At 34.5% G+C, this 15,257-nt stretch overlaps 3 protein-coding genes across 3 annotated transcripts; all 3 read right to left on the minus strand.

The window, feature by feature from the left end:
- Positions 1–10,481: 10,481 nt before the first annotated feature.
- On the minus strand, positions 10,482–11,719 carry LOC110266941 (uncharacterized). The gene is made up of 2 exons (XM_021112026.2): positions 11,662–11,719; positions 10,482–11,383 (listed from the first exon to the last, which is right to left on the minus strand). Exons 1-2 carry the CDS (start codon positions 11,717–11,719, stop codon positions 10,482–10,484), a joined length of 960 nt encoding a protein of 319 aa, XP_020967685.2.
- Positions 11,720–13,079: 1,360 nt separating this feature from the next.
- Positions 13,080–14,123, minus strand: LOC110266942 (protein FAR1-RELATED SEQUENCE 5-like). The gene is made up of 2 exons (XM_021112027.1): positions 13,914–14,123; positions 13,080–13,853 (listed from the first exon to the last, which is right to left on the minus strand). The coding sequence occupies exons 1-2, from the start codon at positions 14,121–14,123 to the stop codon at positions 13,080–13,082; spliced, it is 984 nt and encodes a 327-aa protein (XP_020967686.1).
- A 301-nt stretch (positions 14,124–14,424) lies between these two features.
- LOC110266943 (protein FAR1-RELATED SEQUENCE 5-like) lies at positions 14,425–15,054 on the minus strand. The gene has a single exon (XM_021112028.1). It carries the CDS (start codon positions 15,052–15,054, stop codon positions 14,425–14,427), a length of 630 nt encoding a protein of 209 aa, XP_020967687.1.
- Positions 15,055–15,257: the final 203 nt, after the last annotated feature.

Here is a 15,257-nt window from a genome sequence, read left to right on the forward strand (position 1 = left end):
AAAAATTGTTAATTTTCCAAAAAAAATTTAATAATAATATCAATAGTAACAAAAAAATAATAACAATAATAATATCAACAATAATATTTAATAGTTATTTTTATTAAAAATAATAATATTTTATTATAAAATTTAAACACTTTATAAATTTATACTCATATAATTCATATCACAAATACATTAAAAGACGCTCTCCGATACAGATCAATTATCATACAGATATACAGATATTCTTTTAAGTTGCAGAATGGGGCAGGAAATTAGCAGTTTGTGGGCGCTCACGGAAAGAATTTCTGAGCCGAGTTGATTGTGTGAACATCGAACAGGATGACATTATTGGTTTTCCATATTTAACTAGCATGTCCGTTATATTTTGATCCTTTTAATTGGTAAAATTCTTTTTGTTATAAAAAATCTGAAAACTCTTTTTTTTTTTTTTAACAAATATCCTAAAATTCTCCTTCCCTAAACCCACTAATTAACAAGTTTATACACAGTAGTCCAAATTCTATGCTTTATTCATAAAGAATAACGAATCTCACTACCAAATTAGTGAACCAAAATAAGTAATATAATAAAGTACAATTAATTAATTAATATAAATTATAATAAATTATAATTGTAATATGTTTTATATTTTTTTTTTTAAAGAAAAAAGGACTCAACACTGAAGAATAGAGTTCATTACAAATTCAAAAAACAAATACAGGAATAAACAAAAGTGCTCAACAAAAGTTTTAGTATTAGATAAAGAATATCTAATTTTTCATATTAGATAAACAATATCTAATTTTTTATATCGGTTTCGGTTTATACATTCCAATTAATTAAGAAACTAGTTAAGATTACTAAGGTAAAAAGGTAATATCTTTTAAAGTGTCTAAATAATGTATTAATGTAACGAAGCTATTGGAATTTCAAAAAGAGGTTAACTCTTTAAAATATGGGAAATGTTAGGAAAATAATGACTATTTTAAACAATATGAATAACCACCAATTAAATAAAAATACATTACACCTCTAAATTAATTATCTAAATTTTAATATTAAAATAACCATCCGTACACTAGTAAAATAAATATCCGATATATCTATTGTTTACATTGTTTAATATTTTTATTGTCTACCTATACTTGACCAATTTATTAGAATGTAACCTAAAACAAATAAATGGTCTGACTAATTTTTTTGGATACAAGCCTTTTATTTATCAATTCTTTTTTTTAATTTTAATTTTTATCTTTATGATAATAATAACAGTAATATAAATATAGAGTTTTTTGTTGACGTGATGCTTAAATTTTGAGTTTAAAGATTTACTTTTTTAGATGTTTCTTATTTTTTTTTATTGTCACATTTAATTGTGTTTAGAAATTCAAATAATAATAATAATAATAATACAAATAAGACTTTTTTTTTTGCTTACATGATACTTAGATTTTGAGTTTGAGACTTCATTTGTTTAAGTGTATTTATTAAAAATTTTAAAATATTCTTTATTTGTATTTTTTTATTGTCACCTTTAGTTGTGTTTAAAATTTCAAATTTTAAATATAAGAAAAGATTAACACAATTTAAAGGGTTGTTATTTATTATTTATAAATTTTTAAGTTATAAATAGAGATAATTTTTATTTTTTATTATCGCAATAAACATTTAAAAAGTTTTAATGTAAAGTTTAGCACAAAATTGACATACTAATAATATAATTATATATGCTCTTATTTTTTAAGAGTATTTTTTTTATAGTTGAAGAATATTATAGATTTTAAATTGTTTGATTTATATTTTATATTAAATAAATAGAAAATAATATATTGATTGTTGTTCATATCCACTTTGTCGGTGTGTCCGATCTTATGGGGCTGATTTGGAGTGCAGAATCTTCATTGCATATACAAATATACTCATATATTTAAATATGAGATCTCAACAACTTCTAGAAAAAAGAAGATAATTAACCACCAGAATAGGAAGGAAGGTTACAAGAGTAGCCACTAGGTCACTCATCCAATTATTTAACTCTTATTTTCATCTCAGGGGGTTTTCAACTCTAACCTATATAAAAATCTATCCAAAACCCTTTCTTACTTAAGCATCTGAGTCCTTTATAGGTACCACCCCACGCACACCTCCTCACGAGAAATTTGGACGACTTTATCCTTCCATGAGAAGACGTCATACATTGTACCTAAAGGCGCCTGGACTCCATGTTCAGGCTCAAATCATCTTGGTTCTAGGTAAACTTCGAAACAACTACATTTATTACGCATTGATAATTTACCATGTTAATTTATCATGTCAAATTTATATTTTATATTAGAGAAAATGACACTCCCCTACGAGATGTCTAAGAGACACTCTCTTTCCCTTTATTTCTAAACAAAAAAGTTATTTGTATACTAAAATCAGTCACTAAAATCAACAACTAATGTACTTATATATAAATATATGTGTGTTTTAATTTATTTTTAATGTGTATTTATATTCTAACATATATTTTATATTGTGGCTGACTTTAGTGACTGACTTTGTCATAGAGTATTACAAGTACTTTTAAAAACATCTAAGAGAAAAATTTTAAAATTGACTTGTTATTATTATCAAAATTAAAATATTTAATATGATCTCATACATTAATTAATATCTAAATTTAATTCTTATATTAATGTTTATTATAATATCTTTAAATTTTAAATGTTATTTTACCAAATATATATATTTATTGTTGTTTATATTTATTAAAAATCAATTTTAATTTAATTTAATTTATTTTTAGTATTTGATAATGAAAAGATAATCTAATTACTTTAATTTCATTTATTGTTTTTTTCTAATTTAATGTTTGACACCTAATAATTAACTTGATATAACTATATGAGCAATCAAAATATGAATAATCAAACTTAAATTGGATTTGTGTTCTTTTTAATTTTTTGAGATTAGAAAGAATATGTTTATAAGTTGATATTTTTTTTAAGTTAGTTTTGATTTTGAAGAGAAACATGTGAAGAGAAAGAGGCATATAACGAAAATTCCAAAAAAAAGATAACTTTTTAAAACAATGAAACTTAAAATAATATCAAATACAATGAACCAAAAAAAAATACAAACAGTAAAAAAATTTGAACAAATTAAAATGAAATACTAATAAATAGAAAATCTGGCCGACACTTAAAAAATTTATTTAAAACAAAAAATTAAACTTGCATAAAGATATAATGTAATATGAAGCAGTAACATTTTTAGAAAGTGTCTAATACTTAATATTAATTTTATTTTATTTTAGGTCTCAATATGTCACATAAATATTTGTGGATTATATATCGTAAGACTTAATTTAAAATTTAATATAAAATTTATTACTCCAATGCTTGGTTTCTTTTCAATTTAAATTTTAAATTATTTTAAATAAATTTAATTAAATTGTAAAATTTTAACTAAAATAAAAATATAAAATTACGAAATTAGTAATTATATACCATATTTAGACCGAGAGAAAAATTATGTTAAATTGATTTGGAGTCCTTTTTTTTTGTATAAAATAATTTTAAAATTAATCATAAAAAATATTAGTACATAATATAAACAAAAATCAGTAATATACAAATTAGACTTATTGTACTAATATAAACAAAATTGTAACACAAATTCAAAGCGAACAAAATTACAACACAAATTTATACAGTACAGATGAATATCATACAGAGTTACAAATATTCCTTTTGAGTCGAGGAAAACTTGACGCGTATTGGGACGGTAGTTGAGCTGCTAAGCCATTGACAGACCGTTCAGTGTTGTTGCAGGGCTTGTCGGTAGAGGCTGGCTTCTCTTCTATGAGCCGTCATGGGTGAACGCTTTTAAAGTGAACGGAAGTGTCCAATGAAGGGTGTGAGGTTATGGCAGTATGATTTGATGGGCCTTTTATTGTAATGTATCCATACACTAGTAGTGATTTGTTTGTTTAAGAAAATAAGGGGATATATAATGTTGAAACGAAATATATCAAATAAATGACTATTATATTTTATATTTTACGTAAATAACATATTATTGATTAAATTTCTCGTATTTAAAGTTTTCAATGAATTGAAGAGCCAAAAATTTCTATTTTAATTTTCTTAAGCAATTTTCATAGGACATTTTTAGGTATTTTCTAAAAAAATTGATAAATTAGTGTTTGATCTTTTAAAATATTATATTAATTCTTAATAAATTAAATGGTAATTTTTTTTTAAAAAGTGACATTTTAATTTTTAATTTATTCTATTATATAAAAAAGATTTTTTTCTCAAATAAAATAAAAAAATAATTAATTTCCCAAACCCTATTTTCCAGGTTTAATTACGAGGATACGATTTTTTTTGGTAATTAAGGAGAGTTCGCCGTACCGTCGGCGAACTCTATGTAGAGTTCGGCATATTATATAAGCCCAGTGAGACCATTTGTGTTTGTCCTATTCTTGTACAATCTCTCTTCAAAATTTACTGTCTTCCTCTTTTATCCTATCTTTTGGACGCACGTGAAGTTCATTGCAGACGACATTCTTTGTTTCAGGTCAGTAAATAATAGTTTAGTTAGAGTTAAATTTTTTGCTTACTTAGAGTTAGATTATTTTTAGCGTAGTTAGCGTAACTATTGACATGTTAATTAAAATAATTTAGTTATAGGTTGTTTGTTAGTTAGAGTTACAGAGTTACTAATGACATGTTAGTTAGATTTACTGTTAATTATTTGTTATGTTAGTTAAAAGGTGAGTTCAGTATTTGTGATTTTATTTTACTGGATTGTATTTAGATGGAGGAGCAGGTATTGGGTTACGAGGGTGAGATGTATAGACTGGATCACACTGATCACATTGCTGGCAGGCTTGACAGAGTGATACACTTTTTTAACTGTTTTTTATTTTGTTATAATTAATTAGCAGTGAAACTCTAATTTTATGTGTTAATTGTCCCTCTTTTTTGTGTTTTTTGTTTCCGTTTGGTAGGCGCCTCGGGTACTCCGCACTAGGCAAAATTTGATGGCACGGCCGCCGGAGCAGATTAGGCCAAATCTCAGACGAGATGGGTTTGCGTATGTGGCCTATATGGTCGAGTTTGAGCACGACTAGCCTCTTGCCTCGGCTTTGATAGAGAGGTGGAGACCTGAGTCCCACACGTTTCATCTACCGTGTGGAGAGATGACTATCACCATGCAGGACGTAGCCTACCAGCTGGGGCTCAGGATTGACGGTGATCCTGTGAGTGGGTGCATCAGTGGGTGGGAGCAGCACCATCAGGGACACACAATTGAGGAGATACGTGAGTAGCTACTCGGTGTTGTTCCACGCCCATATGACCGTCAATCACAGACGAAGTGGACGATGAAGCTCACGTGGTTCCAGAACACAAATTGTGGAGAGCTGGAGCAGGACGCTACAGAGGAGCGCTTGATGAGGTACACGAGAGGGTGCATCATGCAGCTGATAGAGGGTATCCTGTTCCCGGATACCTCTGACTCTCGGGTACACATCAGGTGGCTCCTACTACTGGAGGACCTTGAGAGGTGTGGTCAGTCTCCTAGCATGGCTGTATTGCCAGATGTGTCGGGCCACGGAGCATGGCCAACGCAATTTGGGAGGGTGCGTTAGCTTGCTGCTGTCCTGGGGTTACTACCGCATTCCGCTGATACAGCCTGACGACTTTGATACTCGTCGATTTCCCCTACTGGAGAGGTATTATAGACACGTATAATAAGCTTTTATGTTATTATTACTAAGTTAATTATATTGAGGAATAAGATATCACTGTGGTTGGCATTGTAGGTGGGTTTAATACCGACCGGACAATGCCATGGGCGAGAGCAGGCTTAGGCATTACAGGCATACCCTGAACGGGATTGGGATGCGGAATTTAAGTGCAGAGTATTCAAGTTTTACATAGTTAAGTTTAATGTACTTTTAATAAGTGTTTTATTTGAAATTTGTATGTCGTTATTTATATGTGTTTTGTGAACAGGTTGAGTGGACGCCGTATGCTGGCCCACAGCTGATTGGTATAGTTCCACCGGCGATAGCTGAGGCAGAAGCATCATCGGCAGTTGTATGTCCATTACTTTGCTTTGCTATCGTCGAGTGGCATCAGGTGGATCGAGTTGTACGTCAGTTCGGTGGCCTGCATCACATTCCGACCAGGCCACTGAACATAGACGACATGCACAAGTTGGATGGTCGGTTTGGTCGCGGAGAGTGGTTTCCGCAGCTTCTCGGTGGCTGGCATGAGTTGTGGGATGCTCGAGTCCATCATCATCTGCCTATACACCATCATATAGACCTACGTTCGTCGCTCTCATACATGACTTGGTACCTTCAGTGGGCGCACATGGAGTTATTCGGCCTAGGTGACCAGCACCTAGTGGCGGCCGAGGTTGTGCCAGAAGATCTGCCCATGCACCATCCACTTGCTCCAGATCTGCATCAACCGGATGACGGGCACCTACTAGAGATGAGGCCAGCAGCAAGAGGTGGGAGAGGTAGGGGTGGAGGAGAGCCAGGGGAAGAGGTAGGCGCGGTGCTGGGTACAAATTTTAATTGAACTAATTGAATTCGTCCCTATAATAAGGAATCAATTTAATTGAATAATCTTGAATCGTTTATATAGTTATTTTTATAGTCAATAAATGTGACTGTTTTTTCAAGATCCAAGAAGTTATTGATAAGGATATGTATGATGAATTATCAAAAAATTTTTTTAGGTACACAATTTTTATATTCTCTTATTTTGTTTATTAACTATTCTTATAATTTGGTATTTAAAAACAAAAAAATAAGCATTCTCATTTCTTTTGTTTTTTCACTATTTACAGGAAAATGAAAATCTCTTCATATCTAGATCCATATTTTGGTCTACCACTTAAAAAAAATTAAGACAAATATGAATATTCATGACATTTAAGTAAAATTATCTTTTGTAAATGACTAACATATATTTTGGTTTATATATATTCTTTTTGAATCAGGATAATAATAATAATAATAATAATAATAATAATAATAATAATAATAATAATAATAATAATAATAATAATATTTTTTCTGATAATATTTATATCTCTTTATTATGTGTTTTTATAATTTAACATTTTAAAATAAAAAAATATGATATAAATAAGATCTCATTAATATTAAAATAATAAAAAATTACTTATCTAATAATTTTGAAGAGTGAATAATATATTAACAAAAAAATTAATTTCTTAAAAAATAATAAAAAAACGGCTGAACAGGCACGATAGTGACTGTTGATGATGCATAAATTACATAAATTTTACCCCATAGTTCTTTAAGGAATTATGCATAATTGAATATCCATAAGAGGTTGGTTCTTTTCACCTTGATTTTATTACACATAATAACAACATAATTCTTTTTTTCCTTATTTTTTAATTTAAATTTATTTATTTTATATTTCTTACTAATATTAAATAACTTAAAATATTTTATTTTTTTATAATTTATTTTTTAATTATTAAAATTTTTTTATAATTATTGATATTAAATTAGGATAACATTTTTGTCGTTTTTTTTAATTATATCTTTTTCCGATAACATATACATATCTTTAACGTGTGCTTTTATAATTTAGCATTTTAAAAGTATTTTATAGTAATTTTAATTTCAACAAAATATCATATAACTAAGTCTACTTAATTTTGAAATGATGAAAAAAAATACTTATTTGATAAATTTAAAGGATGAATAATATATTAACACCAATACTAAAATATAATATAAATAAGATCACGTTAATATTAAAATAAAAAAATAATGATCTAATAAATTTGAATTGCGAATAATATATTAAAAAAATAAAGTTAATTTCTTAAAAATAATAGAAAAGCAACTGAACAGATACGTTAGTGGCTGTTGAGCTGCTACTTCCTTATAAAAAGAATAATTGAATATATATAAAGATTGTGCCCGTTTCAATCTTTTGAATAACACATCGTATATTATAAATGTCATTTTCTTAAAATATTCACATTCAAATTACATAATTATAATGCATTGTTAGCCTCTTTATTTTCTATCATGATACCACATTAATTTTAGTGGCAGAAAAGTCTAAAGGACCAGTAATTTTGTTAAATTCTGGCCAGCATGTAACCAGCAAAGAAAAGTGAGCCATTGGATGAAATCTCACACCAATCTCACACCATTAAAATCATTATTGATGGCTATTTGATGACTACAAATCACAAAAATTGCTGGCCCTAACATTTCTCTTTTAGTGGCTATTTCACACAACTTTAATTTGTATAAGATTTTTATTATATTTTTACTCCTATAACTTTTTTTTTCATTTGTATAATATTATAAGATGCTTTCTTAATACCATATTACCATTACTCTTTAATAGCTGCTGCAGCCAGAGTAGGAGTCCTGAGGCTGAGCGGTGGTCTATTCAGGGTAGGTGATCGTGCCGGTGCCGGAGCCGGACGAAGATAGGAGGCCGATGCTGGTGCTTCTTCCACAACCACAGGATTCTGAGGTAACTAATTAATAAAGCAATTCACAGCATTAAAGAATCCAAAGTAGTTAGGTAGTCGGTTAGAGTAACAAGTAACAACTAAACGAGGAAGAAAATGAAAAGGAAAGAAGAACGCACCGCAGGAGAGGGAGATCTACGAGTGCGGGAGGTGATATTGCTGGTAGATTTGATGGCATTTCTGGATAGAGAGAGAGGTGGAGGAGCAGCGTAGCGAAATCCGAGATCGTCGTCGTCGTCGGCGGTCTGGGAAGCCATGACCTGTGCGAGGCGCTGAGCAGCGGTTTTGGCGGCAACATTCTGATTCCTCTCGACGGTTGAGATTTCATTGTTTCCGGTGAGAGTTAGGGAGGAGGAGCGAGCATGGCCAGAAGCACCATTAGGTGAAGAAAGAGAGCTAGATTCACTCTGCTCCACTGCCTGATAGAAACCGGGCTCTCACTTCCTTTACGCTCCATCACCATCAGAAATGCTTAATGCTAAATGCTAATGAAACCGCTTCCTCTTCGTCTTCCTCTTCCTGAAAAGAAATATTGACAGTCAAGTGAATGTGAGCCTCTTTAGTCTTTACTTTGGTTTACACTTTACACTGCTTTGCTTTTTCACTCGATTCTCATTTCACTCTGTACCTTACTTATCAAATATGACAAACTTTTTTTTTCTGAATGGTACAGATGAATGTTAGAGGTCATAACTCATGACTCTACTACGACCGGGACACTGCAACGACAAAGAGGAATCCATTATAAAAAAGGGTGCGCACACTCTCTTATAGTCTTCAGTGTTTTTTGGAGCAAGTGAGCAACTCTCTCTCAGACTCTCACCGCCATTTATCTGAAAATTAAATTAGTAAAGTGCGCGGGAGGTAGGGTGGTGAGGAGGCTCCCCGGGACAGAGACCCAGTCAGCCCGCCAGTGCACTGGGCCGCTGATACAAGGCAGACGGTTGGGACTGTTTCAGGACTAGTACTTGAAGACTACTTGTCACTGAGACCACCTGGCTCACACCACTCAGAGGCAGGGACCAATCAGCAGGGAGAGATACCTGAGGTCAGTGTACATTTCGATATCGGGACCCAGTTTCAGTTGTCGTTCAGCCCGTCGGAGCTCGACCCCTAGCCCGACTACCAGCCCTTGTTGGACACCCAGGACATGATCGATGTTAGCATGATGGTGCCAGACTGGATGGCTCCTTTGATGCAGGGGGTGATATCGGGTTGGGAGATGTGTCGACGATGCCCCATCAGACCTAGCCATTCTTGCAGATGCATGCTATGCCACCTCAGTCTGCATACTTGGCACGCATCCCGGATGATCAGTCCAGTGGATCATCGTCTACTACAGATTATGCGACGCTGAGGGAGCAGATGAGCACTCCTACACCACCTCCGGTTCCTCCAGTTGGTCGCGGGCAGCACGACGTCAGACCACCTTCGTGTGGCACAGATGGCTGTCTCGACCCGTGGCCTCATGGACAACATGTTGATCCACGTGGTGGTGGGCGAGGGCGTAGGTAGTTGATTCTAATTTAGCTATGTTTGTCATACTGTTTCGTCACTGAAACTGGTGGATTTTTTCTGTGAAAAATTTATGTATATCTTGTTTTGAATGACATAAACATAAAGTTTTGAATGACATAAACATAAAGTTTTCAATGATATAAACAAAAACAAGTCTGTTGTACACAACATTTCCATAGAAATGATAATAGTAAATAGACATAAATGACACCTATAACTAACGTCGACTAGAAGACGCCCCTCCACCATCAAGAGCAGTACAAGTCCTCCGTGTGTGTCCGTTCTGGAAACATAATCTGCACTGCTTTTCGCCGTTATGCTCAACGTCATCCATGTTGTTGCGAATTCTAGAGCTGACAGGTCGACCTCTCTTCACTCTCATCATTCTCGGGTTGGGCTGAATACGGGATCCTTCATAAGATGGCCAGTCATCCTCATGCCCTCGGTCGAAACTCTGATCTATAAACATTGAAGACCGACTCTATGCGGTACACAGGATGAATAAAACTCTTCCAATCAAGTCTTGCATGAGAGCAAGCTGCAAGGACATGACGACAAGGAAGATGAAGAGCTTGGAAATACCCACAGTCACACGTTCCCTCATTAAGCAGCACCTGATAATTCTGTTGCCTGGACCCAGGAACTGCCGCTAGCTCTTCAACCGTAAAGTTTGTTCTCAATCGATCAAACTGGTAAACATTCATGGTATTCACGTGCTTGGAGTTGAATTCTATGGTTTTCACCAACGTCTGAGAGAACTCAGCACCGATTTGAAGTTGGGTCAGTGCCTCGGAACCCTTCCTTGCAAAAAGTTCACCCAATCGAAAATAACTTGACTTGACGAGAGTTGTGATTGGCGAATTGCGAGACCCCTTCATCACAGCATTAATGCACTCGGATATATTCGTCGTCATGTGACCAAATCGACGACCCTCATCAACATACTGTGCCCACTGTGACCGTTGCATTTTCTCAAGCCAGTTAGTGATTGCCATGTTTTCGCCCCGCAGCCAGCCAAAATAATGCGCAAACTCACGCTGTGACTTTGAATACGCTGCGTTAATTAGAACCTTCTTCAAGTCTATGTTCTTAAAGTATGTCATGAAGTTGGCTGCAATGTGTCTTGTACAAAAGACTTGGAAGGTATGAGGTGGCTTCCATAAACTCCCCTCGGCATTCAATGCACTATCAATGGATTTGTGTCTGTCTGAAATCACTAAGAGCCCGTGTTGTGGTGTGACATGCTCCCGCAAATACGACAGAAAGAACGACCACTCCTCCTTTGTCTCACCCTCGACGACGGCAAATGCAATAGGCAGAATATTTGCGTTCCCGTCTTACGCTATCGCCATCAGTAAGGTCCTACCGTATTTACCATATAGGTCAGTGCCATCAATAGAAATAAGTGGCTTGCAAGGCTTGAAAGCCTCAACACATGATGGAAATGTCCAAAAGACCCGATGAAATATGACAGTATGTGTGGAACCAGGCCAAGGCTGAGTCACCAGTTGCACCCAAGTACCTAAAGAGCCAAACTTAGTTGCCTACTTGTACACATCTGATATTTTTAATTGAAAATAACCAATATTGAAATAAGTATTACCCGGCAAGTACATCTCCATTGCGAATAACCAACAAGGAAGCTTGTTGTACGATTCCTCCCAATCGCCATATATTCTGGCAATCACTCTCTATTTTGCAGGCCAAGCCTTTCTGTAGGACGCCTTGTGTAAGAACCCGCGTTTTCACGTAAAACCATTTTAATAAAATAATTTTAGTGCCAGAAATAGATTCAAAATTTAGAAGTTTTAATTTGAAAATAAAAATGTAAAATTTGATTTCAGTGAATTTTTCTGAGCTGGAAAATGTATTTCTTTCGAAAAGTTTTTGTAAAAATGCGTACTGACACTTAAGCTGGCAGTACCGGCTCTGGACTGTCCAGTATCGTGTATTTTGAAAAATAATATTTTGAAGATTGATTTATTATTTTGAAAGGAGAAAAATAATTTAGAATCGAAAATCGGGCACTAATCTTAAAGGTTTTGGCCCAAAGTGGGCCAAACGGACAAAAAACGCTAACGGATTGAACCGGGTCCAAACCTGGCCCAAAATCCAACATATATAAGCTCATTTAATGAGCTTTGAACTCATTTTTCCATCCCTAAGGGAGAGAGGGGGCGCAGCTGCCATGAGAGGAGAGGGAGAAGAGAAAATACTATTCACCCTCACCTTCTTTTGCTTGTAACTTGAGCTACGGACCTCCGATTGACAAGCTGTTTGCGGCCACGTGAAGCTCTCAATGAGCTCTTCCTTTCTATCTAAAGGAATCTGGTAAGGGCTCGCATCTCACTCTCCATTTTCGTGCCCTAAGTTTCTGCACGTTTTTTGTTGGGGTTTTGAGCAAGTTTTGTGGTTTTGCTTGTTTAGGTGATCTCTAGTAGCGGGTAATTGTTGGATTTTACCCCTAATCTCGTTGGATAAGGTAAGGTTCCACTAAATTCTTGTGTTTAATTGTTTTGTGTATCTTAGATTTTGATTTTGATGATATATGTGTTGTTAGTGTGAGCCTTGGTATTTGTTGGTGTTAGTTGAGGCTTTGGATAAAGTTTGGTGGTTTTGTTTTGGTGTTTGGTGCATTTGGGAATTGGTCAAAGTATGGTTTCAGTTTTCTTTATGTAATATGTAATGTTTCTGAACACTTAGGCTAGTGACCCATAGGATAGGATTGAATTAAATTGGTTGTTGGGATTGTTGTATGATGATGATGTATAATGATTTGAGGATTTGAGTTGTTGAATGATGATTTATGATGAATTATGATGGGTTGATGATTTTTGAGTATATTGGTGAATTATGATGTTGTAATGATAATATGGTGTGAAATATGTAGATTGAGGTAAAATGAGATTGAGAGTGATGCTTGGTATTGATAGATGATGAATATTGATGAATTGTGTTGGTGGGCGGGTTGGATAGCTTGACCCAGGGTATGAACAGAGCACCTTTTGACTTCACAACAGCTGGATCACTTATTAGCGCTGACGTGGGGGAAACCCTCGCTTGTGCATCACTTTTATTGATGCCATTGCACTGCATCTAAGTGTGGGCACTATATCATCAGCGGGGTCTTGCTCGCCAATTGAGCATATAAAATCACTCTTTGCATCTCTTGTCCATCTTTTCAGGATAAGAGATGTAGGGATGCATTTTGCATTGCGATGCTTCAAGACCCGAAAGATGTGGGAGCACGGTAATCCACGAGTCTCAAATAGCCTGCACTCACACGCAAACAGGTCCTTGTCTTTATTGTAAGATACTTTAAATTTCCATTGCTGATTAAAATACTCGCTCGTGTTGTACTCAACAATGTCTCCACTATTTGGGCATTCATTCACATTTAAGGCACGTGCTGCTTCTATCTCATCTTTCACAAGTTTGAAAATATTTCTAGTATAAAGTTCAGCAGCTTGTTTCTCAAAACTTTCCAAGCACGTAGTCAAAACAGAAAACTTATAAAAGGTTTCAAAGTCAGCAGTAAGATGGTTGTTTCGGTAATGCCTTAGTACTTCACTAAATTTATGAATGAATTCAAGGAGACTGGTTTTGCTGTCAACATAGTTCTTCAATAATGAATGAATTCCCTCACACTGTGATGTAGTTCTTATGTGGCCAAAGAAGTGCTCCCTCAAATATACGGTAGCCCACTTCATTTTGTCATTATAAATGCCCTGGACCCATTCATTCTCGGCAAGTCCGTATTTGGATATGATCTCGCTCCATCTCTCTTCAAATATTTGTACGGTAAACTGTCCATACAATAATACATTAAAATCGTCCCAAAAATGCTTGTTTTTTATATTCTATACCGCATTACGATGGAGATTCCATGCACAAAGGCGGTGTGGTATACAAGGAAATACTTCTAAGATAGCCTCTCTCATAGCATGGTCTCCGTCTATCACAATGCCTCCGGGTAGTTTTTCTGACATGATTTCCAAAAATACCTTCAGTGCCCACTTGAAAGTTTCGGATCTTTCATCTGAGAGCAGGGCATCCAAAGATAGTTGTTTGGCCATGGTGGTTGGTCCCTGAAAATATGACTAAGGGATTGTTGTAGACATTTTTCTTGTAAGTGGTGTCAAAAGTGAGTACATCGCCAAAACATTCGTAATCAACAACGCTTTCTCCATCAGCCCACACCAAATTATCCAACCTACCATCCTTTAAGGTGAACTTTCATAGAAATAACGGGTCACTGTCTGCCTTGGACAACAGATAGGCCAACGCAGCAAATGCATCACCGTCTTTCATTTTGCCACGCCTAGTCTTACTAATGTGGTTATGTAAGTCTTTGCTGGTAAAACCCACTTTATCGTATCAACCTTTTTGGGAAACCATGTAACCCATTATGTGGCAAATTTTAACACCACATGCTCGCAAGCTGTCTGCTTGTGTTTTATCGGCCTCATCAAGCCCACGATTCGCAACAATAAGATGTTTGTACTTAGGTAAACACAGTGGATGATTGTGTTCACTCTCAAAGATACTGACTTTCCACTTACCCGTTCTATAGTGACGAATAAACCGAATCCTCGCCCTGCAGTTGACACGAGTAATTGCCCTATGCTCCCTTTGCCAATTGTCCCTTTTAAGGTGCTTCCAATATCTTTCTCCTGCTTTATTGCAAACCAACTGTCTTGTATTAATGTTGCCATTAGCATCCACCGTCTTCAAGTCTTTTCGGGACACAAATCCATAGCACTTGGCATATTTGGCGTAAAATTCACAAACTTGAGATTCTGTATCAAATACTAGTCCCCATATGTCTTCGATGGTCAAATCAGTTATCAACTTTTCAAAACCATCAGCATTAATTATATATGCCTCTGCTTCATCTACAGTTACATCCACCATATCATTACTTTCATCGGAACTGCACTCATACTCAACACTTAAATCCTCAGATTGATCACCATCCTTATACGACTCTTTGCCATCATTCTCCATGACTGAACTTAAAATTTTAACATGTTAGGTACTAAATAAATGATAGGAGAATGGAATAGACAAAATGAACTCAATTTTTTATGATTAAAATTATCGGTCAATCAAATTCTATGAAACCTAAGAGCTATTAGTGCATAAGAATGTTATTTATATGACAACCAAGAGTTACAGAAAAAAATTCTCTAACTTATTAACTTCCTATG

This window comes from Arachis ipaensis, chromosome B9 (genome assembly GCF_059453495.1).
Source record: "Arachis ipaensis isolate K30076 ecotype BB chromosome B9, ASM5945349v1, whole genome shotgun sequence".
Taxonomy (NCBI): Eukaryota; Viridiplantae; Streptophyta; class Magnoliopsida; order Fabales; family Fabaceae; genus Arachis; species Arachis ipaensis.